This window comes from Oncorhynchus keta, chromosome 9, assembly GCF_023373465.1.
Source record: "Oncorhynchus keta strain PuntledgeMale-10-30-2019 chromosome 9, Oket_V2, whole genome shotgun sequence".
In the NCBI taxonomy this organism is placed as follows: Eukaryota; Metazoa; Chordata; class Actinopteri; order Salmoniformes; family Salmonidae; genus Oncorhynchus; species Oncorhynchus keta.
The window spans coordinates 1170827-1197312 of NC_068429.1; the positions used below are offsets into that span (position 1 = coordinate 1170827).

The following is a 26486-nucleotide window of genomic DNA, read 5'->3' on the forward strand; positions in this document are numbered from 1 at the left end:
CAGGCAGAGCTCGGACTTGAACCCGATGGAACATCTCTGGAGAGACCTGGAAATACATGTGCAGAGACGCTCCCCATCCAACCTGACAGAACTTGAGAGGATCTGCAGAGAAAAATGGGATAAACTCCCCAAATACAGGTGTACCAAGCTTATAGCGTTATACCCAAGACTCGAGGCTGTAATTACTGCCAAAGGTGCTTGAACAAAGAACTGAGTCAAGGGTCTGAATACTTATGTAAATGTGGTATTTATTTGTTTATAAATTAGCAAACATTTCTAAAAGCCTGTTTTTGCATTGTCATTACAGGGTAGTGTGTGTAGATTGGAGAAAGAAAAAAACAATTTTATAAATTTGATAAGGTTGTAACCTAACAAAATGTAGAAAAAGTGAAGGGGTCTGAATACTTCCCGAAGGCACTGTATTCCATGTTCTATGGCGCTGGCATTGTAACATTATTTACAAATGACATCTTCAAATACAAACATGCCATAGGCCACATTATAGGCATATTCTCAAAAGTGTGAAATAATTTATATTTCTATCATATTCACCCAAACAACAAGATTAGGTCTAGTTTTGTGGTTAAAACGACATGCCTACATGTAGAGGTAAATGTCCTTCATTGGTAGATATGTAATGTTACTGTGTAGTGCTATAGTATACATGTCACACCTATCAATGGCAACTGGCCCTCGTCACCATAATGACCTCACAGATCAACGTCATAAGCGGGTCGTCTTCCTCCGTACGAGGTGCTCTTTGCCCGGGGGAAGTCTGCCTCGTCTTCCATGGAGTCTTTAGAGTAGGGGACGCTGCTAGCGCTACTCCGGGTCCGGGCAATGCTCGGCACCTCGATGCGGCGCGGTGGGGGTTTGGTGTTTCTGAAGTGTGCTGTGGTCTCCGAGATTCGCGTCTCTCCGCGGTTCTTACCGCCACAGCAACGACATATCCCAATGAACATGACCAAGCCGCCCAGTAGCTCGAAGATGCCCCCGATGTATCCCAAAATAATACAGTAGCCGACGCGAATGTCGGTGCTGGATGCGGCGATGTCCTTGAAGATGTGAGTGTACCATGCAATAGGGATGATCGTCAAGACTCCAGACAGAAAGATGAGCATTCCCCCCAGCCCGGCTACTGTCCAGTTCGGGCGGTCTTTCCAGCACCTTACCCCGGGGGTTGCCGTGGCCAGCCCGATCAGAGTCAATATCAGAGACGCTACCATCAAGCCCTGGGCGACCGCTATAATCTGGTTGTTGAAGTACGCCTCGTCCTTTTGGTTACATTGGTTTACTTGGGACGAGCTGGACGTCTTGCATATGTCCCAGATGCCTTGTTGTAGGAACGTATCAACCGGCAGTAAGTTGATAGCGTTGATGGTTCTCCAGTTGGGAGCCACTGTCGCTGTGAGGTTTAGGATCCAGCCGCAAGGCGCAAGGACCATTCCGAAGATAAAAATGCCCGGGGTGCGCATCGAAGTGCGGATCCACTGCTCCGCGTGGCTCGGCATGGCTTCTGGACTGCTGTTACTAACTTGTTAAGGTGATACAGCAGCACTAGTCAGTCTAAGTAAACTAAAGTTGACAGACTGGAGTGTTGTCTTAAAAACTTGTCCGACTGAAACTGGGGAGGTGGTACGGTGATAATAAATTGGGTGTGGTTTCACTTTAAAAGAGCACCTGTTGCATCTGCTTTAGACAGCTTCTAATCTCGTCCGATTTGATATAGGCTATTATACGACTCATTTCATAGTTTTATCTAAATGTTGGGCTTCAGTATGCTATATGTATGCTATATCAGCATAGTTAATGATATTTGAAAGTACACGCACATTATATTGAACAAATATATATTAGCGCCTTTTCATGTTCGTGTCAATCTCCTTATGTTATAACATATTGTCAATTTAGCCTAATAAGAAAGGAACCAATCACGATGATGCATTTAACTGACTGTGAGTAATATCAATAGGTTTTATGTTATGGCTTCCTCGAAACTAACAGCCTGACTAGGAATGTGGTCACCAGATGACTTCCTCAACTGAGAATGTTCTGGAATGTGGCTCTACAGGAACTGGCCTGTCATGGTGGTGGTGATGACGAAGATTGAAACAGTCAATTGATGCAGGGAGAATTAAACGTTTGGTCCTACACTCTAAAAATGTTTAAATGTATTAGTATTTCATACAGCATAGTATACCTGTCTGCATGGGCAGATTGGGCTGGACCATCTTTCTTTTAATAGGGTGGGCTGGTCTCTCACACAGTGCCTGCAGAAAGTAGTCACACCCCTTTACTTATTCCCCCACATGTTCTTGTTAAAACGATTCAAATGGATTTAATTGTCCTTTTTTGTCAACAGTCTACATGAATATGCAAATGAATGTCAAAGTGGAAGAAAAAATTCTAACATTTGTATGAGTCAATACATGTTACATTCACCTGGGATTACTTTCTAAATTAGTCTCTAAGAGCTTTCCATACCTGAACTTTGTGAATGAAATGAGCTAAATTAATTGTCCAAAAAACATGAGCAGTCAACAGCTCCCGATCTCACTCTTAATGACACAGAAATCCAATGTCTCCTGCAGTCAGATGACCTGGTACTGCTGCCCCCACAGAAGAGGGAACAAGTAGATCGTCTGCAGTCTGTCAAACATGGGCCCGGACAGTCAATCTCAAAAAGACTAACATTATAATATTGCATAAAAGGTCCAGATGTCAGAGAAACCAACATACAGTTGAAGTCGGAAGTTTACATACACTTAGGTTGGAGTCATTAAAACTAGTTTTTCAACCACTCCACAAATTTCTTGTTATTTGGCAAGTCGATTAGGACATCTACTTTCTGCATAACACAAGTAATCTTTCCAGTAATTTTTTACAGACAGATTATTTCACTTATAATTCACTGTATCACAATTCCGGTGGGTCAGAAGTTTACATACACTAAGTTGACTGTGCCTTTCCAGAAAATGATGCCATGGCTGACTTCCGGCGCCGACTGAGATGGCCGCCTCGCTTCGCGTTCCTAGGAAACTATGCAGTTTTTTGTTTTTTTTACGTGTTATTTCTTACATTAGTACCCCAGGTCATCTTAGGTTTCATTACATACAGTCGAGAAGAACTACTGAATATAAGATCAGCGTCAACTCACCATCAGTACGACCAAGAATATGTTTTCCGCGACGCGGATCCTGTGTTCTGCCTTACAAACAGGACAACGGAATGGATCGCATGCAGCGACCCAAGGAAACGACTCCGAAAAAGAGGGAAACGAGGCGGTGTTCTGGTTAGACTCCGAAAAAGGGCACATCGCGCACCACTCCCCAGCATTCTTCTTGCCAATGTCCAGTCTTTTGACAACAAGGTTGACAAAATCCGAGCAAGGGTAGCATTCCAGAGGGACATCAGAGACTGCAACGTTCTCTGCTTCACGGAAATATGGCTTACTGGGAAGACGCTATCCGATGCGGTGCAGCCAACGGGTTTCTCCACGCATCGCGCCGACAGAAACAAACATCTTTCTGGTAAGAAGAGTGGCGGGGGCGTATGCCTCATGACTAACGAGACATGGTGTGATGAAGGAAACATACAGGAACTCAAATCCTTCTGTTCGCCTGATTTAGAATTCCTCACAATCAAATGTAGACCGCATTATCTTCCAAGAGAATTCTCTTCGATTATAATCACAGCCGTATATATCCCCCCCCAAGCAGACACATCGATGGCTCTGAACAAACTTTATTTAACTCTTTGCAAACTGGAAACCATTTATCCGGAGGCTGCATTCATTGTAGCTGGGGATTTTAACAAAGCTAATCTGAAAACAAGACTCCCTAAATTTTATCGATTGCGCAACCAGGGGTGGTAAAACCTTGGATCATTGTTACTCTAACTTCCGCAACGCATATAAGGCCCTGCCCCGCCCCCCTTTCGGAAAAGCTGACCACGACTCCATTTTGCTGATCCCTGCCTACAGGCAGAAACTAAAACAAGAGGCTCCCACGCTGAGGTCTGTCCAACGCTGGTCCGACCAAGCTGACTCCACACTCCAAGACTGCTTCCATCACGTGGACTGGGACATGTTTCGTATTGCGTCAGATGAAAATATTGACGAATACGCTGATTCGGTGTGCGAGTTCATTAGAACGTGCGTCGAAGATGTCGTTCCCATAGCAACGATAAAAACATTCCCAAACCAGAAACCGTGGATTGATGGCAGCATTCGCGTGAAACTGAAAGCGCAAACCACTGCTTTTAATCAGGGCAAGGTGTCTGGTAACATGTCCGAATATAAACAATGCAGCTATGCCCTCCGCAAGGCTATTAAACAAGCTAAGCGTCAGTACAGAGACAAAGTGGAATCTCAATTCAACGGCTCAGACACAAGAGGCATGTGGCAGGGTCTACAGTCAATCACGGATTACAAAATGAAAACCAGCCCAGTCACGGACCAGGATGTCTTGCTCCCAGGCAGACTAAATAACTTTTTTGCCCGCTTTGAGGACAATACAGTGCCACTGACACGGCCTGCAACGAAAACATGCGGTCTCTCCTTCACTGCAGCCGAGGTGAGTAAGACATTTAAACGTGTTAACCCTCGCAAGGCTGCAGGCCCAGACGGCATCCCCAGCCGCGCCCTCAGAGCATGCGCAGACCAGCTGGCCGGTGTGTTTACGGACATATTCAATCAATCCCTATACCAGTCTGCTGTTCCCACATGCTTCAAGAAGGCCACCATTGTTCCTGTTTTCCCAAGAAAGCTAAGGTAACTGAGCTAAACGACTACCGCCCCGTAGCACTCACTTCCGTCATCATGAAGTGCTTTGAGAGACTAGTCAAGGACCATATCACCTCCACCCTACCTGACACCCTAGACCCACTCCAATTTGCTTACCGCCCAAATAGGTCCACAGACGATGCAATCTCAACCACACTGCACACTGCCCTAACCCACCTGGAAAGAGGAATACCTATGTGAGAATGCTGTTCATCGACTACAGCTCGGCATTCAACACCATAGTACCCTCCAAGCTCGTCATCAAGCTCGAGACCCTGGGTCTCGACCCCGCCCTGTGCAACTGGGTACTGGACTTCCTGACGGGCCGCCCCCAGGTGGTGAGGGTAGGCAACAACATCTCCTCCCCGCTGATCCTCAACACGGGGCCCCACAAGGGTGCGTTCTGAGCCCTCTCCTGTACTCCCTGTTCACCCACGACTGCGTGGCCACGCACGCCTCCAACTCAATCATCAAGTTTGCGGACGACACAACAGTGGTAGGCTTGATTACCAACAACGACGAGACGGCCTACAGGGAGGAGGTGAGGGCCCTCGGAGTGTGGTGTCAGGAAAATAACCTCACACTCAACGTCAACAAAACTAAGGAGATGATTGTGGACTTCAGGAAACAGCAGAGGGAACACCCCCCTATCCACATCAATGGAACAGTAGTGGAGAGGGTAGCAAGTTTTAAGTTCCTCGGCATACACATCACAGACAAACTGAATTGGTCCACTCACACTGACAGCGTCGTGAAGAAGGCGCAGCAGCGCCTCTTCAACCTCAGGAGGCTGAAGAAATTCGGCTTGTCACCAAAAGCACTCACAAACTTCTACAGATGCACAATCGAGAGCATCCTGGCGGGCTGTATCACCGCCTGGTACGGCAACTGCTCCGCCCTCAACCGTAAGGCTCTCCAGAGGGTAGTGAGGTCTGCACAACGCATCACCGGGGGCAAACTACCTGCCCTCCAGGACACCTACACCACCCGATGTTACAGGAAGGCCATAAAGATCATCTTTGGCTGTTTAACAGTCTGATGGCCTTGAGAAGCTGTTTTTCAGTCTCTCTGTTCCCGCTTTGATGCACCTGTACTGACCTCGCCTTCTGGATGATAGCGGGGTGAACAGGCAGTGGCTCGGGTGGTTGTTGTCCTTGATGATCTTTATGGCCATCCTGTGACATCGGGTGTTGTAAGTGTCCTGGAGGACAGGTCGAGAAGGGGCTGCGAGAACTATACAGACTCAAGCAATTTTCTTTCCCAAAATTGACAACGAATGCAAACATTTTGAAACCATAACAGAAAAGTAGAAAATCCTATATCTGCTGGGAGAAAAACACCTCTGTGCCATATTAACTGCAAAATATGGCAGCTTCCTAACCCCCATAGGGGCAGCCATTGCTACCTGTGTTTTTCTCAATTTTTCATTATTGTCCTCATTCATTTCTTACTGGAGTGTCCTGTTAATTGACTATTATTATTTGGGGCGGCAGCGTAGCCTAGTGGTTAGAGCGTTGGACTAGTAACCGGAAGGTTGCAAGTTCAAACCCCCGAGCTGACATGGTACAAATCTGTTGTTCTGCCCCTGTTCCTAGGCCGTCATTGAAAATAAGAATTTTTTCTTAACTGACTTGCCTAGTTTAAAAAAGGTAAAATAAAAAATGTGTCCTATTATCTGCGTCATCATTGATTTGATCTGTCTATACAGTGCCTTCGGAAAGTATTCAGACCCCTTGACTTTTTCCCCCCTTATAGATTTATTCTAAAATGGATTAAATTGTCCCTCATCCCCCTCATCACACACAATACCACAATGACATAAAAAACACCCCTGTCTTAGGTCAGTTAGTATCATCACTTTATTTTAACAATGTTAAATGTCAGAAAAAAAAGAACTATTAATTTCATATTTTATTTATTTCATCACATTCCCAGTAGGTTTACATTCACTCAATTAGAATTTGGTAGCATTGCTAACTTGGGTCAAATGTTTCGGGTAGCCTTCCACAAGCTTCCCACAATAAATTGGGTGAAATTTGGCCCATTCCTCCTGACAGAGCTGGTGTAACTCAGGTTAGGTTTGTAGGCCGTCTTTTGTTCGCACACACTTTTTCCAGTTCTGCTGAAAAAGTGCTATGTGATGGCCACTCCAATACCTTGACTTTGTTGTCCTTTAAGCCATTTTGCCACAACTTTGGAAGTATGCTTCAGGTCATTGTCCATTCGGAAGACCCATTTGCGACGAAGCTTTAACTTCCTGACTGATGTCTTGAGATGTTGCTTCAATATTTCCACATCATTTCTTTCCTCATGATGTGATCTATTTTGTGAAGTGCACCAGTCCCTCCTGACCATGATGCTACCACCCCCGTGCTTCACGGTTGGGATGGTGTTCTCCGGCTTGCAAGCCTCCCCTTTTTCCTCCAAACATAACGAAGGTCATTATGGCCAAAAAGTTATATTTTTGTTTCATCAGACCAGAGGACATTTCTCCAAAAGTACTATATTTGTCCCCATCTGCAGTTGCAAACCATAGTCTGGCTTTTTCATGGCAATTTGGAGCTGTGGCTTCTTTCTTGCTGAGCAGCCTTTCATGTTATGTTGATATAGGACTCGTTTTACTGTGGATATAGATACTTTTGTACCTGTTTCCTCCAGCATCTTCACAAGGTCCTTTGCTGTTGTTCTGGGATTGATTTGCACTTTTCACACCAAAGTACGTTCATCTCTAGGAGACAGAACACATCTCCATCCTGAGTGGTATGACAGCTGCGTGGTCCCATGGTGTTTATACTTGCATACTATTTTTTGTACAGATGACCATGGTACCTTCAGGCGTTTGGAAATTGCTCCCAAGGATGAACTAGACTTGTGGAGGTCTATATTTTTTTCGGAGGTCTTGTCTGATTTATTTTAATTCAATTGATGTCAATTAGCCTATCAGAAGCTTCTAAATTCATTATATAATTTTATATAATTTTATGGAATTTTTCCAAACTGTTTAAAGGCACAGTCAACTTAGTGTATGTAAACTTCTGACCCACTGGAATTGTGATACAGTGAATTTTAAGTGGAGTAATCTGTCTTATCAATTAATGGAAACATTACTTGTCATGCGCAAAGTAGATGTCCTCACCGACTCACCAAAATTATAGTTTGTTAATTAACAATAAATTTGTGGAGTGGTTGAAAAACGAGTTTTAATGACTCCAACATAAGTGTATGTAAAGTTCCGACTTCAACTGTATTTACATAAGCATTCAGACCCTTAATACTTTGTTGAATCATCGTTGACAGTGATTACAGTATTGAGTTTTCTTGGTTAACACACTGCCAACACCATGCTTCACCGCTTGGCATTCAGACCAAAGAGTTGAATCTTGGTTTTATCTGACCAGAGAATCTGGTTTCTCTGAGTGTCTAGGTGCCGTTTGGCAAACTCCAAGCTGGCTGTTGTGTGCCTTTTACTGAGGAGTGGCTTCCGTCTGGCCACTCTACCATAAAGGCCTTTATTGGGGAGTGCCGCAGAGATGGTTGTCCACCTGGAAGGTTCTTCCATCTCCACAGAGAAACTCTAGAGCTCTAGCACAGTGACCATCGGCTTCTTGGCCACCTCCATGACCAAGGCCCTTCTCCCCCGATTGCTCAGTTTAACCGGGCAGTCGCTCTAAGAAGAGTTGGTGGTTCCAAACTTTTTCCATTTAAGAATGATGGAGGCCACTGTGTTCTTGGGGACCTTCAATGCTGCAGAAATGTTTTTGTACCCTTCCCCAGAGCTGTGCTTCAACACAATCAATTCAAATATTATTTGTCACATGCACCGAATGCAACAGGTTTTACCATGCTTACTTACAAGCCCTTAACCAACAATGCACTTTTAAGAAAATAATTGTTAAAGTATTTACTAAAATAAATTGAAGTAAATAAGTTACAAAAATAAATATGAAAAATAACAAATAATTAAGGAGCAACAATAAAAGAACAGTAGCGAGGTTATATGGAGGGGGTACCGGTACAGTGTGCGGGGGTACCGGTTAGTCGAGGTAATATGTACACGTACTGTAGGCAGAGGTAAAGTGACTATGCATGGATAATAAAGAGTAGCAGCAGCGTAATATTGTGGGCTGGGTAAATAGTCCGGGTAGCCATTTGATTATCTGTTCAGGAGGCTTGTGGGGTAGAAGCTGTTAACAAGTCTTTTGGACCCAGACTTGCTCTATGGACAGTTCCTTGGACCTCATTACTTTTTTTTGACATGTCAACTATGTGACCTTATATAGACTTTCACTTTGTCATTATGGGGTATTGTGTGTAGATTGCTGAGTATTTTTTTTTTAAATGTAAGATTATTGTGATGGTTAGGGTTGAGGTTGTTGCATATTTTTGTTCAGTGTGTGGGTATATTCAGTATTTTTACTCATTCAAGGGTTTTTCTTTATTTCTAATTTTTCTACATTGTAGAATAATAGTGAAGACATCAAAACTATGAAATTACACATGTGGAATCATGTAGTAACCAAAAAAGTGTTAAATAAATAAAAATATATTTTAGATTCTTCAAATTAGCCACCCTTTGCCTTGATGACAGCTTTGCACACTCTTGGCATGGTGGTAGCTGCCAATCTGGAAAAAGTCAGATTCCCTGGGTGGCTGAAAGTGGTAAATGCCAGTTGGGATAAAGTCTCTTAAAATCCACACATATAAAGTAGTTTGGTAAGGAATTACCTTAATGTCAAAGTGTGACAGTTGGTTAGATTGAATCACACAGTTTGTAGGATTACCACAGTTGTAGGCAGAAAGCCAGAACCCAACTACAGACTAGAAACCAGCCAGACCCACAATAACACACAACCAAGGCACACAACTCGCCAGCATAACAACAGCAAGGAGAGAGTGGTGACTTACTCAATGTGATTAAATGCTGGGGCCCATCAAAACAGCAACGGAGGCCGTGTTACCAGTATGATAGCCAGGAGAGAAGCTCCTTGGAAGGGATGTAGTTTCCAGAACAGGCCGGTGGATAGCCAGGAGGGAGGAAAGCTCTACACCGGGCCGCGAGAGAGTCCAAAAGAGTTAATCAAAGTAGGATAAACCAAGTAGTCCAAAAACACCCAAAGCATAATGTGGAATGATGAAAGCAGCAGTAGCAGATGTTTGATCAGATAATGACCCAGTGCAGAATTTTGTGCCCAGGTATGTCAAAGTACAGCTCAGAAGGGTCAGTAGACCTGTTTTGTATGTCTCCTTAAAAACGCTGTGTGCTATTTTGCCCTATTGTCAAATGTGTTCGGGGCAACAGGTAGCCTAGTGGTTAGAACGTCGGGCCGGTAACCGAAAGGTTGCTGGATCGACTCCCCGAGCTGACAAGGTAAAAATCTGTCTTTCTGCCCCTGAGCAAGGCAGTTAATCCCCTATTCCCTGGGCACTGAAGACGTGGATGTCAAATATGGAAGCCCCTCCGCACTGCTCTCATTCAGAGGGGTTAAATGCTGAAGACACATTTCATTTGAATGCATTCAGTTGTACAACTGACTAGGTAACCCCCTTTCCCTTTCACAGCCAGATGAAACAAAGGTAAAAGGAGACACAAATCCACACATCCGCTTTTCAGCTACAAACACTGATCAAAGAAATACATGCTAGCCACCATCTTGAGTGTAGAAAACACTAAAAACACCTTCCTAATTTTGAGTTGGGGCATGGTGTCGAAAGCGTTTCACAGGGATACTGGCCCGTGTTCGCCCCCGATGCATCCCATAGTTGTCAAGTTTGCTGGATTTGCTTTAGGTGGTGGACCATTCTTGAAACACACGGGCAACTGTTGAGTGTGAAAACAAAACAGTGTTGCAGTTCTTGACATACTCGACATACTCGTCCGCCTGGCACCTACTACCATACCCTGTTCAAAGACACTTAAATATTTTGTCTTACCCGTTCACCCCCTGACTTGCACACATACACAATCCAGTCTATTTAATTCAAAGAACAGGTGTTCCTAATGTTTTGTACACAGTGTATATACACATAAACTCGGCAAAAAAAGAAACGTCCCTTTTTCAGGACCCTGTCTTTCAAAGATAATTAGTAAAAATCCAAATTACTTCACAGATCTTCATTGTAAAGGGTTTAAACACTGTTTCCCATGCTTCAATGAACCATAAACAATTAATGAACATGCACCCGTGGAACAGTCGTTAAGACACTAGCAGCCTACAGAAGGTAGGCAATTAAGTGCACAGTTATGAAAACTTAGGACACTAAAGAGGCCTTTCTACTGACTCTGAAAAACACCAAAAGAAAGATGCCCAGGGTCCCTGCTCATCTGCGTGAACGTGCCTTAGGCATGCTGCGAGGAGGCATGAGGACTGCAGATGTGGCCAGGGCAATAAATTGGCATGTACGTACTGTGAGACGCTTAAGACAGCGCTACAGGGAGACAGGACGGACAGCTGATTGTCCTCGCAGTGGCAGACCACGTGTAACAACACCTGCACAGGTATATCCAAACATCACACTTACGGGACAGGTACAGGATGGCAACAACAACTGCCCGAGTTACACCAGGAATGCCCAATCCCTCCATCAAATCAAATCAAATGTATTTATATAGCCCTTCCGTACATCAGCTGATATCTCAAAGTGCTGTACAGAAACCCAGCCTAAAACCCCAAACAGCAAGCAATGCAGGTGTAGAAGCACGGTGGCTAGGAAAAACTCCCTAGAAAGGCCAAAACCTAGGAAGAAACCTAGAGAGGAACCAGGCTATGTGGGGTGGCCAGTCCTCTTCTGGCTGTGCCGGGTGGAGATTATAACAGAACATGGCCAAGATGTTCAAATGTTCATAAATGACCAGCATGGTCGAATAATAGTAAGGCAGAACAGTTGAAACTGGAGCAGCAGCACGGTCAGGTGGACTGGGTACAGCAAGGAGTCATCATGTCAGGTAGTCCTGGGGCATGGTCCTAGGGCTCAGGTCCTCCGAGAGAGAGAAAGAAAGAGAGAATTAGAGAGAGCATATTTACATTTACATTTAAGTCATTTAGCAGACGCTCTTATCCAGAGCGACTTACAAATTGGTGCATTCACCTTATGACATCCAGTAGAACAGTCACTTTAAAATAGTGCATCTAAATCTTAAAGGGGGGGGGGGGTGAGAAGGATTACTTATCCTATCCTAGGTATTCCTTAAAGAGGTGGGGTTTCAGGTGTCTCCGGAAGGTGGTGATTGACTCCGCTGTCCTGGCGTCGTGAGGGAGTTTGTTCCACCATTGGGGGGCCAGAGCAGCATACTTCCTATGTGGGGTGGCCAGTCCTCTTCTGGCTGTGCCGGGTGGAGATTATAACAGAACATGGCCAAGATGTTCAAATGTTCATAAATGACCAGCATGGTCGAATAATAATAAGGCAGAACAGTTGAAACTGGAGCAGCAGCACGGCCAGGTGGACTGGGGACAGCAAGGAGTCAGTGCTCAGACTGTCCGCAATAGGCTGAGAGAGGCTGGACTGAGGGTTTGTAGGCCTGTTGTAAGGCAGGTCCTCACCAGACATCACCGGCGACAACGTCACCTATGGGCACAAACCCACCGTCGCTGGACAAGACAGGACTGGCAAAAAGTGCTCTTCACTGACGAGTCATGGTTTTGTCTCACCAGGGGTGATGGTCGGATTCACGCATATCGACAAAGGAATGAGCGTTACAATGAGGCCTGTACTCTGGAGCGAGATTGATTTGAAGGTGGAGAGTCCGTCATGGTCTGGGTTGGTGTGTCACAGCATCATCAGACTGAGCTTGTTGTCATTGCAGCCAATCTCAACGCTGTGCGTTACAGGGAAGACATCCTTCTCCCTCATGTGGTACCCTTCCTGCAGGCTCATCCTGACATGACCCTCCAGCATAACAATGCCACCAGCCAAACTGCTCGTTCTGTGTGTGAATTCCTTCAATACACGAACGTCAGTGTTATGCCATGGCAGCGAAGAGCCCGGATGATCTCAGTCCCATTGATCACGTCTGGGACCTGTTGGATCGGAGGGTGATGGCTAGGGCCATTCCCCCCAGAAATGTCCGGGAATTTGCAGGTGCCTTGGTGGAAGAGTGGGGTAACATCTCACAGCAAGGTCTGGCAAATCTGGTGCAGTCCACGAGGAGGAGATGCACTGCAGTACTTAATGCAGCTGGTGGCCACACCAGATAGAAAGTTACTTTTGATTTTGACCCCCCCTCCTCCTTGTTCATGGACACATTGTTCCATTTTTGTTAGTCACATATCTGTGGAACTTGTTCAGTTTATGTCTGTTGTTGAAACTTGTTATGTTCATACAAATATTTACACATGTTAAGTTTGCTGATTTTTTTTTACAATGTTGACAATGAGAAAGAGCTACAAAATGGTATGTCACATCAGAGCTACAAAATGGTATATCATATACTGCAATTTTGAGGAACAATGGGAAAGTAATTCTGCCTTGAAAGTTGATAAACTTGTAAACTCACTTTTAATGTTTTGGTATCTAGTGAAGATCTCTTCTTTGTCTACACCCATTCAGCATCATTCACACCCTCTTTAACCCCACCCATCTCGTTTCGCTCTCGGAGTGTTCAGAGAGCAATCTTGACGCTCTGGCCGATGATTTGTTTACCTCTGGATAACATAAACAGCCTAACCAGCTCTGCTGGCAACAACTTCATTATGCTTTTTAGAGGAGGTGGCGTGTCTGGTAATAGAGGAGGAGGCGTGTCTGGTAATAGAGGAGGAGGTGGCGTGTCTGGTAATAGAGGAGGAGGTGGCGTGTCTGGTAATAGAGGAGGAGGTGGCGTGTCTGGTAATAGAGGAGGAGGTGGCGTGTCTGGTAATAGAGGAGGTGGCGTGTCTGGTAATAGAGGAGGAGGTGACGTGTCTGGTAATAGATGAGGAGGTGGCGTGTCTGGTAATAGAGGAGGAGGTTAGGGTTAGGGTTAGGTTGGGTTAGGGTTAGGTTGGGTTAGATTAGGTTAGGTCAGGGTTAGGTTAAGGTTAGGGTTAAGTTAGGTTAGCGTAGGTTAGATTAGAGTTAGGTTAGGGTTAGGGTTAGGGTTGGGTTGGGTTAGGGTTAGGTTGGGTTAGGGTCAGGATTAGGATTAGGGTTAGGATAGGTTGGGTTTGGTTAGGGTTAGGTTAGGTTGGGTTAGGTTGGGTTAGATTAGGGTTAGGTTGGGTTAGGGTTAGGTTAGGTTAGGGTTAGGGTTAGGGTTGGGTTAGGGTTAGGTTAGGTTAGGTTAGGGTTAGGGTTAGGGTTGGGTTAGGGTTAGGTTAGGTTAGGTTGGGTTAGATTAGGGTTAGGGTTGGGTTAGGTTAGGGTTAGGGTTAGGGTTGGGTTAGGTTAGGTTAGGTTAGGGTTGGGTTAGGTTAGGGTTAGGGTTGGGTTGGGTTAGGTTAGGTTAGGTTAGGGTTGGGTTAGGGTTAGGTTAGGTTGGGTTAGGTTGGGTTAGATTAGGGTTAGGGTTGGGTTAGGTTAGGGTTAGGGTTAGGGTTGGGTTAGGTTAGGTTAGGTTAGGGTTGGGTTAGGGTTAGGGTTAGGGTTAGGGTTTGTATTTTTTATTTATTTTTTATTTCACCTTTATTTAACCAGGTAGGCCAGTTGAGAACAAGTTTTAATTTGCAACTGCGACCTGGCCAAGATAAAGCATAGCAGTGTGAACAGACAACACAGAGTTACACATGGAGTAAACAATTAACAAGTCAATAACACAGTAGAAAAAAAGGGGAGTCTATATACAATGTGTGCAAAAGGCATGAGGAGGTAGGTGAATAATTACAATTTTGCAGATTAACACTGGAGTGATACATGATCAGATTCTCATGTACAGGTAGAGATATTGGTGTGCAAAAGAGCAGAAAAGTAAATAAATAAAAACAGTATGGGGATGAGTTAGGTGAAAATGGGTGGGCTTATTTACCAATACACTATGTACAGCTGCAGCGATCGGTTAGCTGCTCAGATAGCAGATGTTTGAAGTTGGTGAGGGAGATAAAAGTCTCCAACTTCAGTGATTTTTGCAATTCGTGAGTTAGGGTTAGGGTTAGGGTTGGTTAGGTTAGGTTAGGTTATGGTTGGGTTAGGTTGGGTTAGGGTTAGATTAGGGTTAGGTTAGGGTTGGGTTAGGGTTGGGTTAGGGTTAGGGTTGGGTTAGGTTAGGTTAGGGTTAGGGTTGGGTTAGGGTTGGGTTAGGGTTGGGTTAGGTTAGGTTAGGTTAGGTTAGGGTTGGGTTAGGGTTAGGTTAGGTTAGGTTAGGTTAGGGTTGGGTTAGGGTTGGGTTAGGTTAGGTTAGGTTAGGTTAGGGTTGGGTTAGGTTAGGGTTGGGTTAGGGTTGGGTTAGGTTAGGGTTGGGTTAGGTTAGGGTTGGGTTAGGGTTAGGTTAGGTTAGGGTTGGGTTAGGTTGGGTTAGGGTTGGGTTAGGGTTGGGTTAGGGTTAGGTTAGGTTAGGGTTGGGTTAGGGTTAGTCACTCAGTTTTTTTGGTGGTTGAATCCAGCAATGCTGATACTGCAATCAAAAGTTGAACTTGGGCCCTTTGCTAGAATAGCCTTTCTCCTAGTGTAGCATGCTGTTGTGCTGTTAATGTAGCAACAAAATAAACATTGATATGAAGTGCAAAGAGTTGCTTGACATAAACATTTTAAAAAGGCATAATCAAACGTGTTTACAGTCAAATTGGTGATTGTGGAAGGTAGATCTGTAATCATATTAACAGAAGCACTAGACAACCACTTTAACCAGAACCCATCATGTAGCCTGGTCTCAATCACTTTAACCATAACCCATCATGTAGCCTGGTCTCAATCACTTTAACCATAACCCATCATGTAGCCTGGTCTCAATCACTTTAACCATAACCCATCATGTAGCCTGGTCTCAATCACTTTAACCATAACCCATCATGTAGCCTGGTCTCAATCACTTTAACCATAACCCATCATGTAGCCTGGTCTCAATCACTTTAACACTAACCTATCATGTAGCCTGGTCTCAATCACTTTAACCATAACCCATCATGCAGCCTGGTCTCAATCACTTTAACCATAACCCATCATGTAGCCTGGTCTCAATCACTTTAACCATAACCCATCATGCAGCCTGGTCTCAATCACTTTAACCATAACCCATCATGTAGCCTGGTCTCAATCACTTTAACCATAACCCATCATGTAGCCTGGTCTCAATCACTTTAACACTAACCCATCATGCAGCCTGGTCTCAATCACTTTAACCATAACCCATCATGTAGCCTGGTCTCAATCACTTTAACACTAACCTATCATGTAGCCTGGTCTCAATCACTTTAACCATAACCCATCATGTAGCCTGGTCTCAATCACTTTAACACTAACCCATCATGTAGCCTGGTCTCAATCACTTTAACACTAACCTATCATGTAGCCTGGTCTCAATCACTTTAACACTAACCTATCATGTAGCCTGGTCTCAATCACTTTAACCATAACCCATCATGCAGCCTGGTCTCAATCACTTTAACCATAACCCATCATGTAGCCTGGTCTCAATCACTTTAACCATAACCCATCATGTAGCCTGGTCTCAATCACTTTAACACTAACCTATCATGTAGCCTGGTCTCAATCACTTTAACCATAACCCATCATGTAGCCTGGTCTCAATCACTTTAACCATAACCCATCATGTAGCCTGGTCTCAATCACTTTAACCATAACCAATCATGTAGCCTGGTCTCAATCACTTTAACCATAACCCATCATGTAGCCTGGTCTCAATCACTTTAACCATAACCCATCATGTAGCCTGGTCTCAATCACTTTAACCATAACCCATCATGTAGCCTGGTCTCAATCACTTTAACACTAACCTATCATGTAGCCTGGTCTCAATCACTTTAACCATAACCCATCATGTAGCCTGGTCTCAATCACTTTAACCATAACCCATCATGTAGCCTGGTCTCAATCACTTTAACCATAACCCATCATGTAGCCTGGTCTCAATCACTTTAACCATAACCCATCATGTAGCCTGGTCTCAATCACTTTAACCATAACCCATCATGTAGCCTGGTCTCAATCACTTTAACCATAACCCATCATGTAGCCTGGTCTCAATCACTTTAACCATAACCCATCATGTAGCCTGGTCTCAATCACTTTAACCATAACCCATCATGTAGCCTGGTCTCAATCACTTTAACCATAACCCATCATGTAGCCTGGTCTCAATCACTTTAACCATAACCCATCATGTAGCCTGGTCTCAATCACTTTAACCATAACCCATCATGTAGCCTGGTCTCAATCACTTTAACCATAACCCATCATGTAGCCTGGTCTCAATCACTTTAACCATAACCCATCATGTAGCCTGGTCTCAATCACTTTAACCATAACCCATCATGTAGCCTGGTCTCAATCACTTTAACCATAACCCATCATGTAGCCTGGTCTCAATCACTTTAACCATAACCCATCATGTAGCCTGGTCTCAATCACTTTAACACTAACCTATCATGTAGCCTGGTCTCAATCACTTTAACCATAACCCATCATGCAGCCTGGTCTCAATCACTTTAACCATAACCCATCATGTAGCCTGGTCTCAATCACTTTAACCATAACCCATCATGTAGCCTGGTCTCAATCACTTTAACCATAACCCATCATGCAGCCTGGTCTCAATCACTTTAACCATAACCCATCATGTAGCCTGGTCTCAATCACTTTAACCATAACCCATCATGCAGCCTGGTCTCAATCACTTTAACCATAACCCATCATGTAGCCTGGTCTCAATCACTTTAACCATAACCCATCATGTAGCCTGGTCTCAATCACTTTAACACTAACCTATCATGTAGCCTGGTCTCAATCACTTTAACCATAACCCATCATGCAGCCTGGTCTCAATCACTTTAACCATAACCCATCATGTAGCCTGGTCTCAATCACTTTAACCATAACCCATCATGCAGCCTGGTCTCAATCACTTTAACCATAACCCATCATGTAGCCTGGTCTCAATCACTTTAACCATAACCCATCATGTAGCCTGGTCTCAATCACTTTAACACTAACCCATCATGCAGCCTGGTCTCAATCACTTTAACCATAACCCATCATGTAGCCTGGTCTCAATCACTTTAACACTAACCTATCATGTAGCCTGGTCTCAATCACTTTAACCATAACCCATCATGTAGCCTGGTCTCAATCACTTTAACACTAACCCATCATGTAGCCTGGTCTCAATCACTTTAACACTAACCTATCATGTAGCCTGGTCTCAATCACTTTAACACTAACCTATCATGTAGCCTGGTCTCAATCACTTTAACCATAACCCATCATGCAGCCTGGTCTCAATCACTTTAACCATAACCCATCATGTAGCCTGGTCTCAATCACTTTAACCATAACCCATCATGTAGCCTGGTCTCAATCACTTTAACACTAACCTATCATGTAGCCTGGTCTCAATCACTTTCACCATAACCCATCATGTAGCCTGGTCTCAATCACTTTAACCATAACCCATCATGTAGCCTGGTCTCAATCACTTTAACCATAACCAATCATGTAGCCTGGTCTCAATCACTTTAACCATAACCCATCATGTAGCCTGGTCTCAATCACTTTAACCATAACCCATCATGTAGCCTGGTCTCAATCACTTTAACCATAACCCATCATGTAGCCTGGTCTCAATCACTTTAACACTAACCTATCATGTAGCCTGGTCTCAATCACTTTAACCATAACCCATCATGTAGCCTGGTCTCAATCACTTTAACCATAACCCATCATGTAGCCTGGTCTCAATCACTTTAACCATAACCCATCATGTAGCCTGGTCTCAATCACTTTAACCATAACCCATCATGTAGCCTGGTCTCAATCACTTTAACCATAACCCATCATGTAGCCTGGTCTCAATCACTTTAACCATAACCCATCATGTAGCCTGGTCTCAATCACTTTAACCATAACCCATCATGTAGCCTGGTCTCAATCACTTTAACCATAACCCATCATGTAGCCTGGTCTCAATCACTTTAACCATAACCCATCATGTAGCCTGGTCTCAATCACTTTAACCATAACCCATCATGTAGCCTGGTCTCAATCACTTTAACCATAACCCATCATGTAGCCTGGTCTCAATCACTTTAACCATAACCCATCATGTAGCCTGGTCTCAATCACTTTAACCATAACCCATCATGTAGCCTGGTCTCAATCACTTTAACCATAACCCATCATGTAGCCTGGTCTCAATCACTTTAACCATAACCCATCATGTAGCCTGGTCTCAATCACTTTAACCATAACCCATCATGTAGCCTGGTCTCAATCACTTTAACACTAACCTATCATGTAGCCTGGTCTCAATCACTTTAACCATAACCCATCATGCAGCCTGGTCTCAATCACTTTAACCATAACCCATCATGTAGCCTGGTCTCAATCACTTTAACCATAACCCATCATGTAGCCTGGTCTCAATCACTTTAACCATAACCCATCATGTAGCCTGGTCTCAATCACTTTAACCATAACCCATCATGTAGCCTGGTCTCAATCACTTTAACCATAACCCATCATGTAGCCTGGTCTCAATCACTTTAACCATAACCCATCATGTAGCCTGGTCTCAATCACTTTAACCATAACCCATCATGTAGCCTGGTCTCAATCACTTTAACCATAACCCATCATGTAGCCTGGTCTCAATCACTTTAACCATAACCCATCATGTAGCCTGGTCTCAATCACTTTAACCATAACCCATCATGTAGCCTGGTCTCAATCACTTTAACCATAACCCATCATGTAGCCTGGTCTCAATCACTTTAACCATAACCCATCATGTAGCCTGGTCTCAATCACTTTAACCATAACCCATCATGTAGCCTGGTCTCAATCACTTTAACACTAACCTATCATGTAGCCTGGTCTCAATCACTTTAACCATAACCCATCATGCAGCCTGGTCTCAATCACTTTAACCATAACCCATCATGTAGCCTGGTCTCAATCACTTTAACCATAACCCATCATGTAGCCTGGTCTCAATCACTTTAACACTAACCTATCATGTAGCCTGGTCTCAATCTGTGCTGCCATCCTGTTAGAAGGTAACAGATTATTTTATTACAATGGTTAAATTGGATTTTCATTGTGTTCAATGGTGTTATTTGCCCCCTAGTGGCGCTTTCTGGTACTTAGAGAGACGACGCAAACAGGAAGTTTAGAATTTGTTTTGCAGCATAGAAGCAGCTACAAACAACGCTACGGTGCAGGTCTTTCAATGTAGTTATTTCTTGTCACGCTTCAGCCTTGGAAAAATATTTGTTTGTAAGTTCGATTCAAGCATTTAGCTAATGATGATAATCTTGTTATTGATAGAGTTTCTTACATATCGATGTTGGTTGCATTTACTCACAAATTGCAATGCCTTTAATGTATGTCGTTAGCTGTATTACTTTGCTCATGCGTCATGCAAACGAATTGTAAAATATACAATACTGTAGTTTTGTTACTGTTTCTAGTGTAATATGCTTTGTTATTCTACATAGATGGTTATACATTATTAGAGTAATGAAAGGAGCCAATTACCATATGGTTAACAATTAGCTATATGGTTTGGCATCATGCCAGATGCATGGTACTTTAGCGCGTGCTTTGTATTTATGCAACTTCAAATGTTTAATGTACAGCTACAGTATGTCGGTGTGAATTGAATACTAAAGTATATTCTTCTCTGTATTTTGCAGTTTCACAACATAAACGTTTTCAATATATTCATTCAAGAAAAGTCACGCCTTGGGAGTTTTATTGAAGACTTAGTTGTTAGCTATCTGTCTAGTTTTGCATGGGAACGCAACTCAAGGGCAGAATACAATCACTTTAACCATAACCTATCATGTAGCCTGGTCTCAATCACTTTAACCATAACCCATCATGTAGCCTGGTCTCAATCACTTTAACCAGAACCCATCATGTAGCCTGGTCTCAATCACTTTAACCAGAACCCATCATGTAGCCTGGTCTCAATCACTTTAACCATAACCCATCATGTAGCCTGGTCTCAATCACTTTAACCATAACCTATCATGTAGCCTGGTCTCAATCACTTTAACCATAACCCATCATGTAGCCTGGTCTCAATCACTTTAACCATAACCCATCATGTAGCCTGGTCTCAATCACTTTAACCATAACCTATCATGTAGCCTGGTCTCAATCACTTTAACCATAACCCATCATGTAGCCTGGTCTCAATCACTTTAACCATAACCCATCATGTAGCCTGGTCTCAATCACTTTAACCATAACCCATCATGTAGCCTGGTCTCAATCACTTTAACCATAACCTATCATGTAGCCTTTTCTCAATCACCAACAGGGCTGGGGCTGTTGACAGTCTAACCGTAACTAAATATCACCAACAGGGCTGGGGCTGTTGACAGTCTAACCATAACTAAATATCACCAACAGGGCTGGGGCTGTTGACAGTCTAACCATAACTAAATATCACCAACAGGGCTGGGGCTGTTGACAGTCTAACCATAACTAAATATCACCAACAGGGCTGGGGCTGTTGACAGTCTAACCGTAACTAAATATCACCAACAGGGCTGGGGCTGTTGACAGTCTAACCGTAACTAAATATCACCAACAGGGCTGGTGCTGTTGACAGTCTAACCATAACTAAATATCACCAACAGAGCTGGGGCTGTTGACAGTGTAACCATAACTAAATATCACCAACAGGGCTGGGGCTGTTGACAGTCTAACCATAACTAAATATCACCAACAGGGCTGGGGCTGTTGACAGTCTAACCATAACTAAATATCACCAACAGGGCTGGGGCTGTTGACAGTCTAACCATAACTAAATATCACCAACAGGGCTGGGGCTGTTGACAGTCTAACCGTAACTAAATATCACCAACAGGGCTGGGGCTGTTGACAGTCTAACCATAACTAAATATCACCAACAGGGCTGGGGCTGTTGACAGTCTAACCATAACTAAATATCACCAACAGGGCTGGGGCTGTTGACAGTCTAACCATAACTAAATATCACCAACAGGGCTGGGGCTGTTGACAGTCTAACCGTAACTAAATATCACCAACAGGGCTGGGGCTGTTGACAGTCTAACCATAACTAAATATCACCAACAGGGCTGGGGCTGTTGACAGTGTAACCATAACTAAATATCACCAACAGGGCTGGGGCTGTTGACAGTGTAACCATAACTAAATATCACCCTGATTCAAATTAGAACTGATTGTGTTCCAATTTTAGGTGTAAATTATCACAAAATATAGCTCCTGGTTTCTTCCGTAATATAAACTCTTATGCTGGATAAGAAATACAGTGATAAAGAAAAGCATGTGCCTTCACTGTGGAGTTAGTTCTTGTGTATAAGGTAGATGTTGTGAAATTGTTATGTTAGATTACTTGTTGGTTATTACTGCATTGTCGGAACTCGAAGCACAAGCATTTCGCTACACTCACATTAACATCTGCTAACCATGTGTACGTGACAAATAACATTTGATTTGATTTGATTCATTGTGGAGTTGATTCTTGTTTAGATTCATTGTGGACTTGATTCTTGTTTAGATTCATTGTGGAGTTGATTATTGTATAGATTCATTGTGGAGTTGATTCTTGTTTAGATTCATTGTGGAGTTGATTCTTGTTTAGATTCATTGTGGAGTTGATTCTTGTTTAGATTCATTGTGGAGTTGATTCTTGTTTAGATTCATTGTGGAGTTGATTCTTGTTTAGATTCATTGTGGCGTGAGCTATGTTGAAATACATGCCATTTATTTGAAAAGGAATTAGCATGTTTTAAGTGGTTTGCCCTCATTTTTCTATCCTGCAATATTCTTGAAACAAGTGTAGATATCTAGTTTTCATCCAGTTTCAGTCTTATTGGCAGTCTCTGGTGCTTGTTTTAGGTCATTATGGACTCTTGATTAGACATTTATATCAAAGAAAAGTAATTGTTTTTGCCAATATATTTAACTATTTCACTAAACTTGCTATGCTTAAAACCAGACAGAATAGCTTGAAATCAATCCATTTTTACTTATTCTAAGATGTAAAGGGTTCCTAGTCAAATAGATATTTTGTATTATTTTCAGAAATCTTACCAAATAGGATTATATAACTGGACTGGCCACCTGCTCTGATTCTAACAGGACTGACCACCTGCTCTGATTCTAACCCCAACAGGACTGACCACCTGCTCTGATTCTGACAGGACTGTGACCACCTGCTCTGAATCTGACAGGACTGACCACCTGCTCTGATTCTAGCCCCTAACAGGACTGACCACCTGCTCTGATTCTAGCCCCTAACAGGACTGACCACCTGCTCTGAATCTGACAGGACTGACCACCTACTCTGATTCTGACAGGACTGACCACCTGCTCTGATTCTATCCCCAACAGGACTGACCACCTACTCTGATTCTGACAGGACTGACCACCTGCTCTGATTCTAACCCCCAACAGGACTGACCACCTGCTCTGATTCTGACAGGACTGACCACCTGCTCTGATTCTGACAGGACTGACCACCTGCTCTGATTCTAACCCTAACAGGACTGACCACCTGCTCTGATTCTGACAGGACTGACCACCTGCTCTGATTCTAACCCTAACAGGACTGACCACCTGCTCTGATTCTAACCCCAACAGGACTGACCACCTGCTCTGATTCTGACAGGACTGACCACCTGCTCTGATTCTAACCCTAACAGGACTGACCACCTGCTCTGATTCTGACAGGACTGACCACCTGCTCTGATTCTAACCCCAACAGGACTGACCACCTGCTCTGATTCTGACAGGACTGACCACCTGCTCTGATTCTAACCCCAACAGGACTGACCACCTGCTCTGATTCTGACAGGACTGACCACCTGCTCTGATTCTAACCCCAACAGGACTGACTACCTGCTCTGATTCTAACCCCAACAGGACTGACCACCTGCTCTGATTCTAACCCCAACAGGACTGACTACCTGCTCTGATTCTAACCCCAACAGGACTGACTACCTGCTCTGATTCTAACCCCAACAGGACTGACTACCTGCTCTGATTCTAACCCCAACAGGACTGACTACCTGCTCTGATTCTAACCCCAACAGGACTGACTACCTGCTCTGATTCTCCACACCTAACCCTAACCCTTAGCATACATACACTCTCACCCACAGACAAACACTCGACATGCTTGTATTCTTATCTTTTAGTATTTCTTAATCTTGCTGCATTGTCGAGAAGGAACCTGCAGGTAAATATTTATATTAATATTTAGCTGGATGGTGTAACCTTCTGTATCCTTTCCTGTACACACAACTAATAAAACTTGAACTTGAAACTTAAAGCGTAAATACTGCTACAGTACTACAAAATACTACTACAGTACTACTGAATACCGCTACAGCACTACAGAATACTGCTACAATACTACTGAACGCCGCTACAGTAATACAGAATACTGCTACAATACTACCGAATACCGCTACAGCACTACAGAATACTGCTACAATACTACAGAATACTGCTACAGTACTACTGAATACTGCTACAGCACTACAGAATACCGCTACAGCACTACAGAATACTGCTACAATTCTACTGAACGCCGCTACAGCACTACAGAATACTGCTACAATACTACAGAATACTGCTACAGTACTACTGAATACCACTACAGTACTACAGAATACTGCTACAGTACTACTGAATACTGCTACAGTACTACAGAATACCGCTACAGCACTACAGAATACTGCTACAATACTACTGAACGCCGCTACAGTACTACTGAATACTGCTACAGTACTACAGAATACCGCTACAGCACTACAGAATACTGCTACAATACTACTGAACGCCGCTACAGTACTACTGAATACCACTACAGTACTACAGAATGCTGCTACAGTACTACATAATACTGCATACTGCTACAGCACTACAGAATGCTGTCATAGTACTACTGAATCCTGTCACAGTACTACTGAATACCGCTACAGTACTACAGAATGCTGCTACAGTACTACAGCATACTGCTACAGTACTACAGAATGCTGTCATAGTACTACTGAATCCTGCTACTGTACTACTGAATCCTGCTACGGTACTACTGAATACTGTTACAGTACTACTTAATGCTGCTACGGTACTACTGATTCCTGCGACGGTACAACTGAATACTGCTACAGAATACTGCTAGAGAATACTGCTAGAGTTCTACAGAATACTGCTACAGAATACTGATAAGGTACTACTAAATCCTGCTACGGTACTATTGAATCCTGCTACGTTACTACTGAATACTGCTATGGTACTAATGAATGCTGCTACAGTACTACTGGATACTACCACAGTAGTACTGAATACTGCTATGGGACTAATGAATGCTGCTACGGTACTACTTCATGTTGCTACAGTACTACTTAATGCTGCTACAGAACCAAACAATGCTGCTACAGTACTACTGGATACTACCACAGTAGTACTGAATACTGCTATGGTACTAATGAATGCTGCTACGGTACTACTTCATGTTGCTACAGTACTACTTAATGCTGCTACAGAACCAAACAATGCTGTGACAGTACTACTGGATACTACCACAGTAGTACTGAATACTGCTATGGTACTAATGAATGCTGCTACGGTACTACTTCATGTTGCTACAGTACTACTTAATGCTGCTACAGAACCAAACAATGCTGCTACAGTACTACTGGATACTACCACAGTAGTACTGAATACTGCTATGGTACTAATGAATGCTGCTACGGTACTACTTCATGTTGCTACAGTACTACTTAATGCTGCTACAGAACCAAACAATGCTGCTACAGTACTACTGGATACTACCACAGTAGTACTGAATACTGCTATGGTACTAATGAATGCTGCTACGGTACTACTTCATGTTGCTACAGTACTACTGAATGCTGCTGCAGAACCAAACAATGCTGCTACAGTACTACTGGATACTACCACAGTAGTACTGAATACTGCTATGGTACTAATGAATGCTGCTACGGTACTACTGGATACTACCACAGTAGTACTGAATACTGCTATGGTACTAATGAATGCTGCTACGGTACTACTTCATGTTGCTACAGTACTACTTAATGCTGCTACAGAACCAAACAATGCTGCTACAGTACTACTGGATACTACCACAGTAGTACTGAATACTGCTATGGTACTAATGAATGCTGCTACGGTACTACTGGATACTACCACAGTAGTACTGAATACTGCTATGGTACTAATGAATGCTGCTACGGTACTACTTCATGTTGCTACAGTACTACTTAATGCTGCTACAGAACCAAACAATGCTGCTAGAGTACTACTGGATACTACCACAGTAGTACTGAATACTGCTATGGTACTAATGAATGCTGCTACGGTACTACTTCATGCTGCTACAGAACCAAACAATGCTGCGACAGTACTACTGGATACTACCACAGTAGTACTGAATACTGCTATGGTACTAATGAATGTTGCTACGGTACTACTTCATGTTGCTACAGTACTATTTAATGCTGCTACAGAACCAAACAATGCTGCTACAGTACTACTGGATACTACCACAGTAGTACTGAATACTGCTATGGTACTAATGAATGCTGCTACGGTA

The 26486-nt window shown here is 43.4% G+C and overlaps 1 protein-coding gene across 1 annotated transcript; it reads right to left on the reverse strand.

The window, feature by feature from the left end:
* Positions 1 to 228: 228 nt before the first annotated feature.
* LOC118374033 (claudin-23-like) lies at positions 229 to 1645 on the reverse strand. Its single transcript, XM_035760369.2, has one exon. It carries the CDS (start codon positions 1509 to 1511, stop codon positions 711 to 713), a length of 801 nt encoding a protein of 266 aa, XP_035616262.1. The 5' UTR covers positions 1512 to 1645; the 3' UTR covers positions 229 to 710.
* Between the last annotated feature and the right edge of the window lie 24841 nt (positions 1646 to 26486).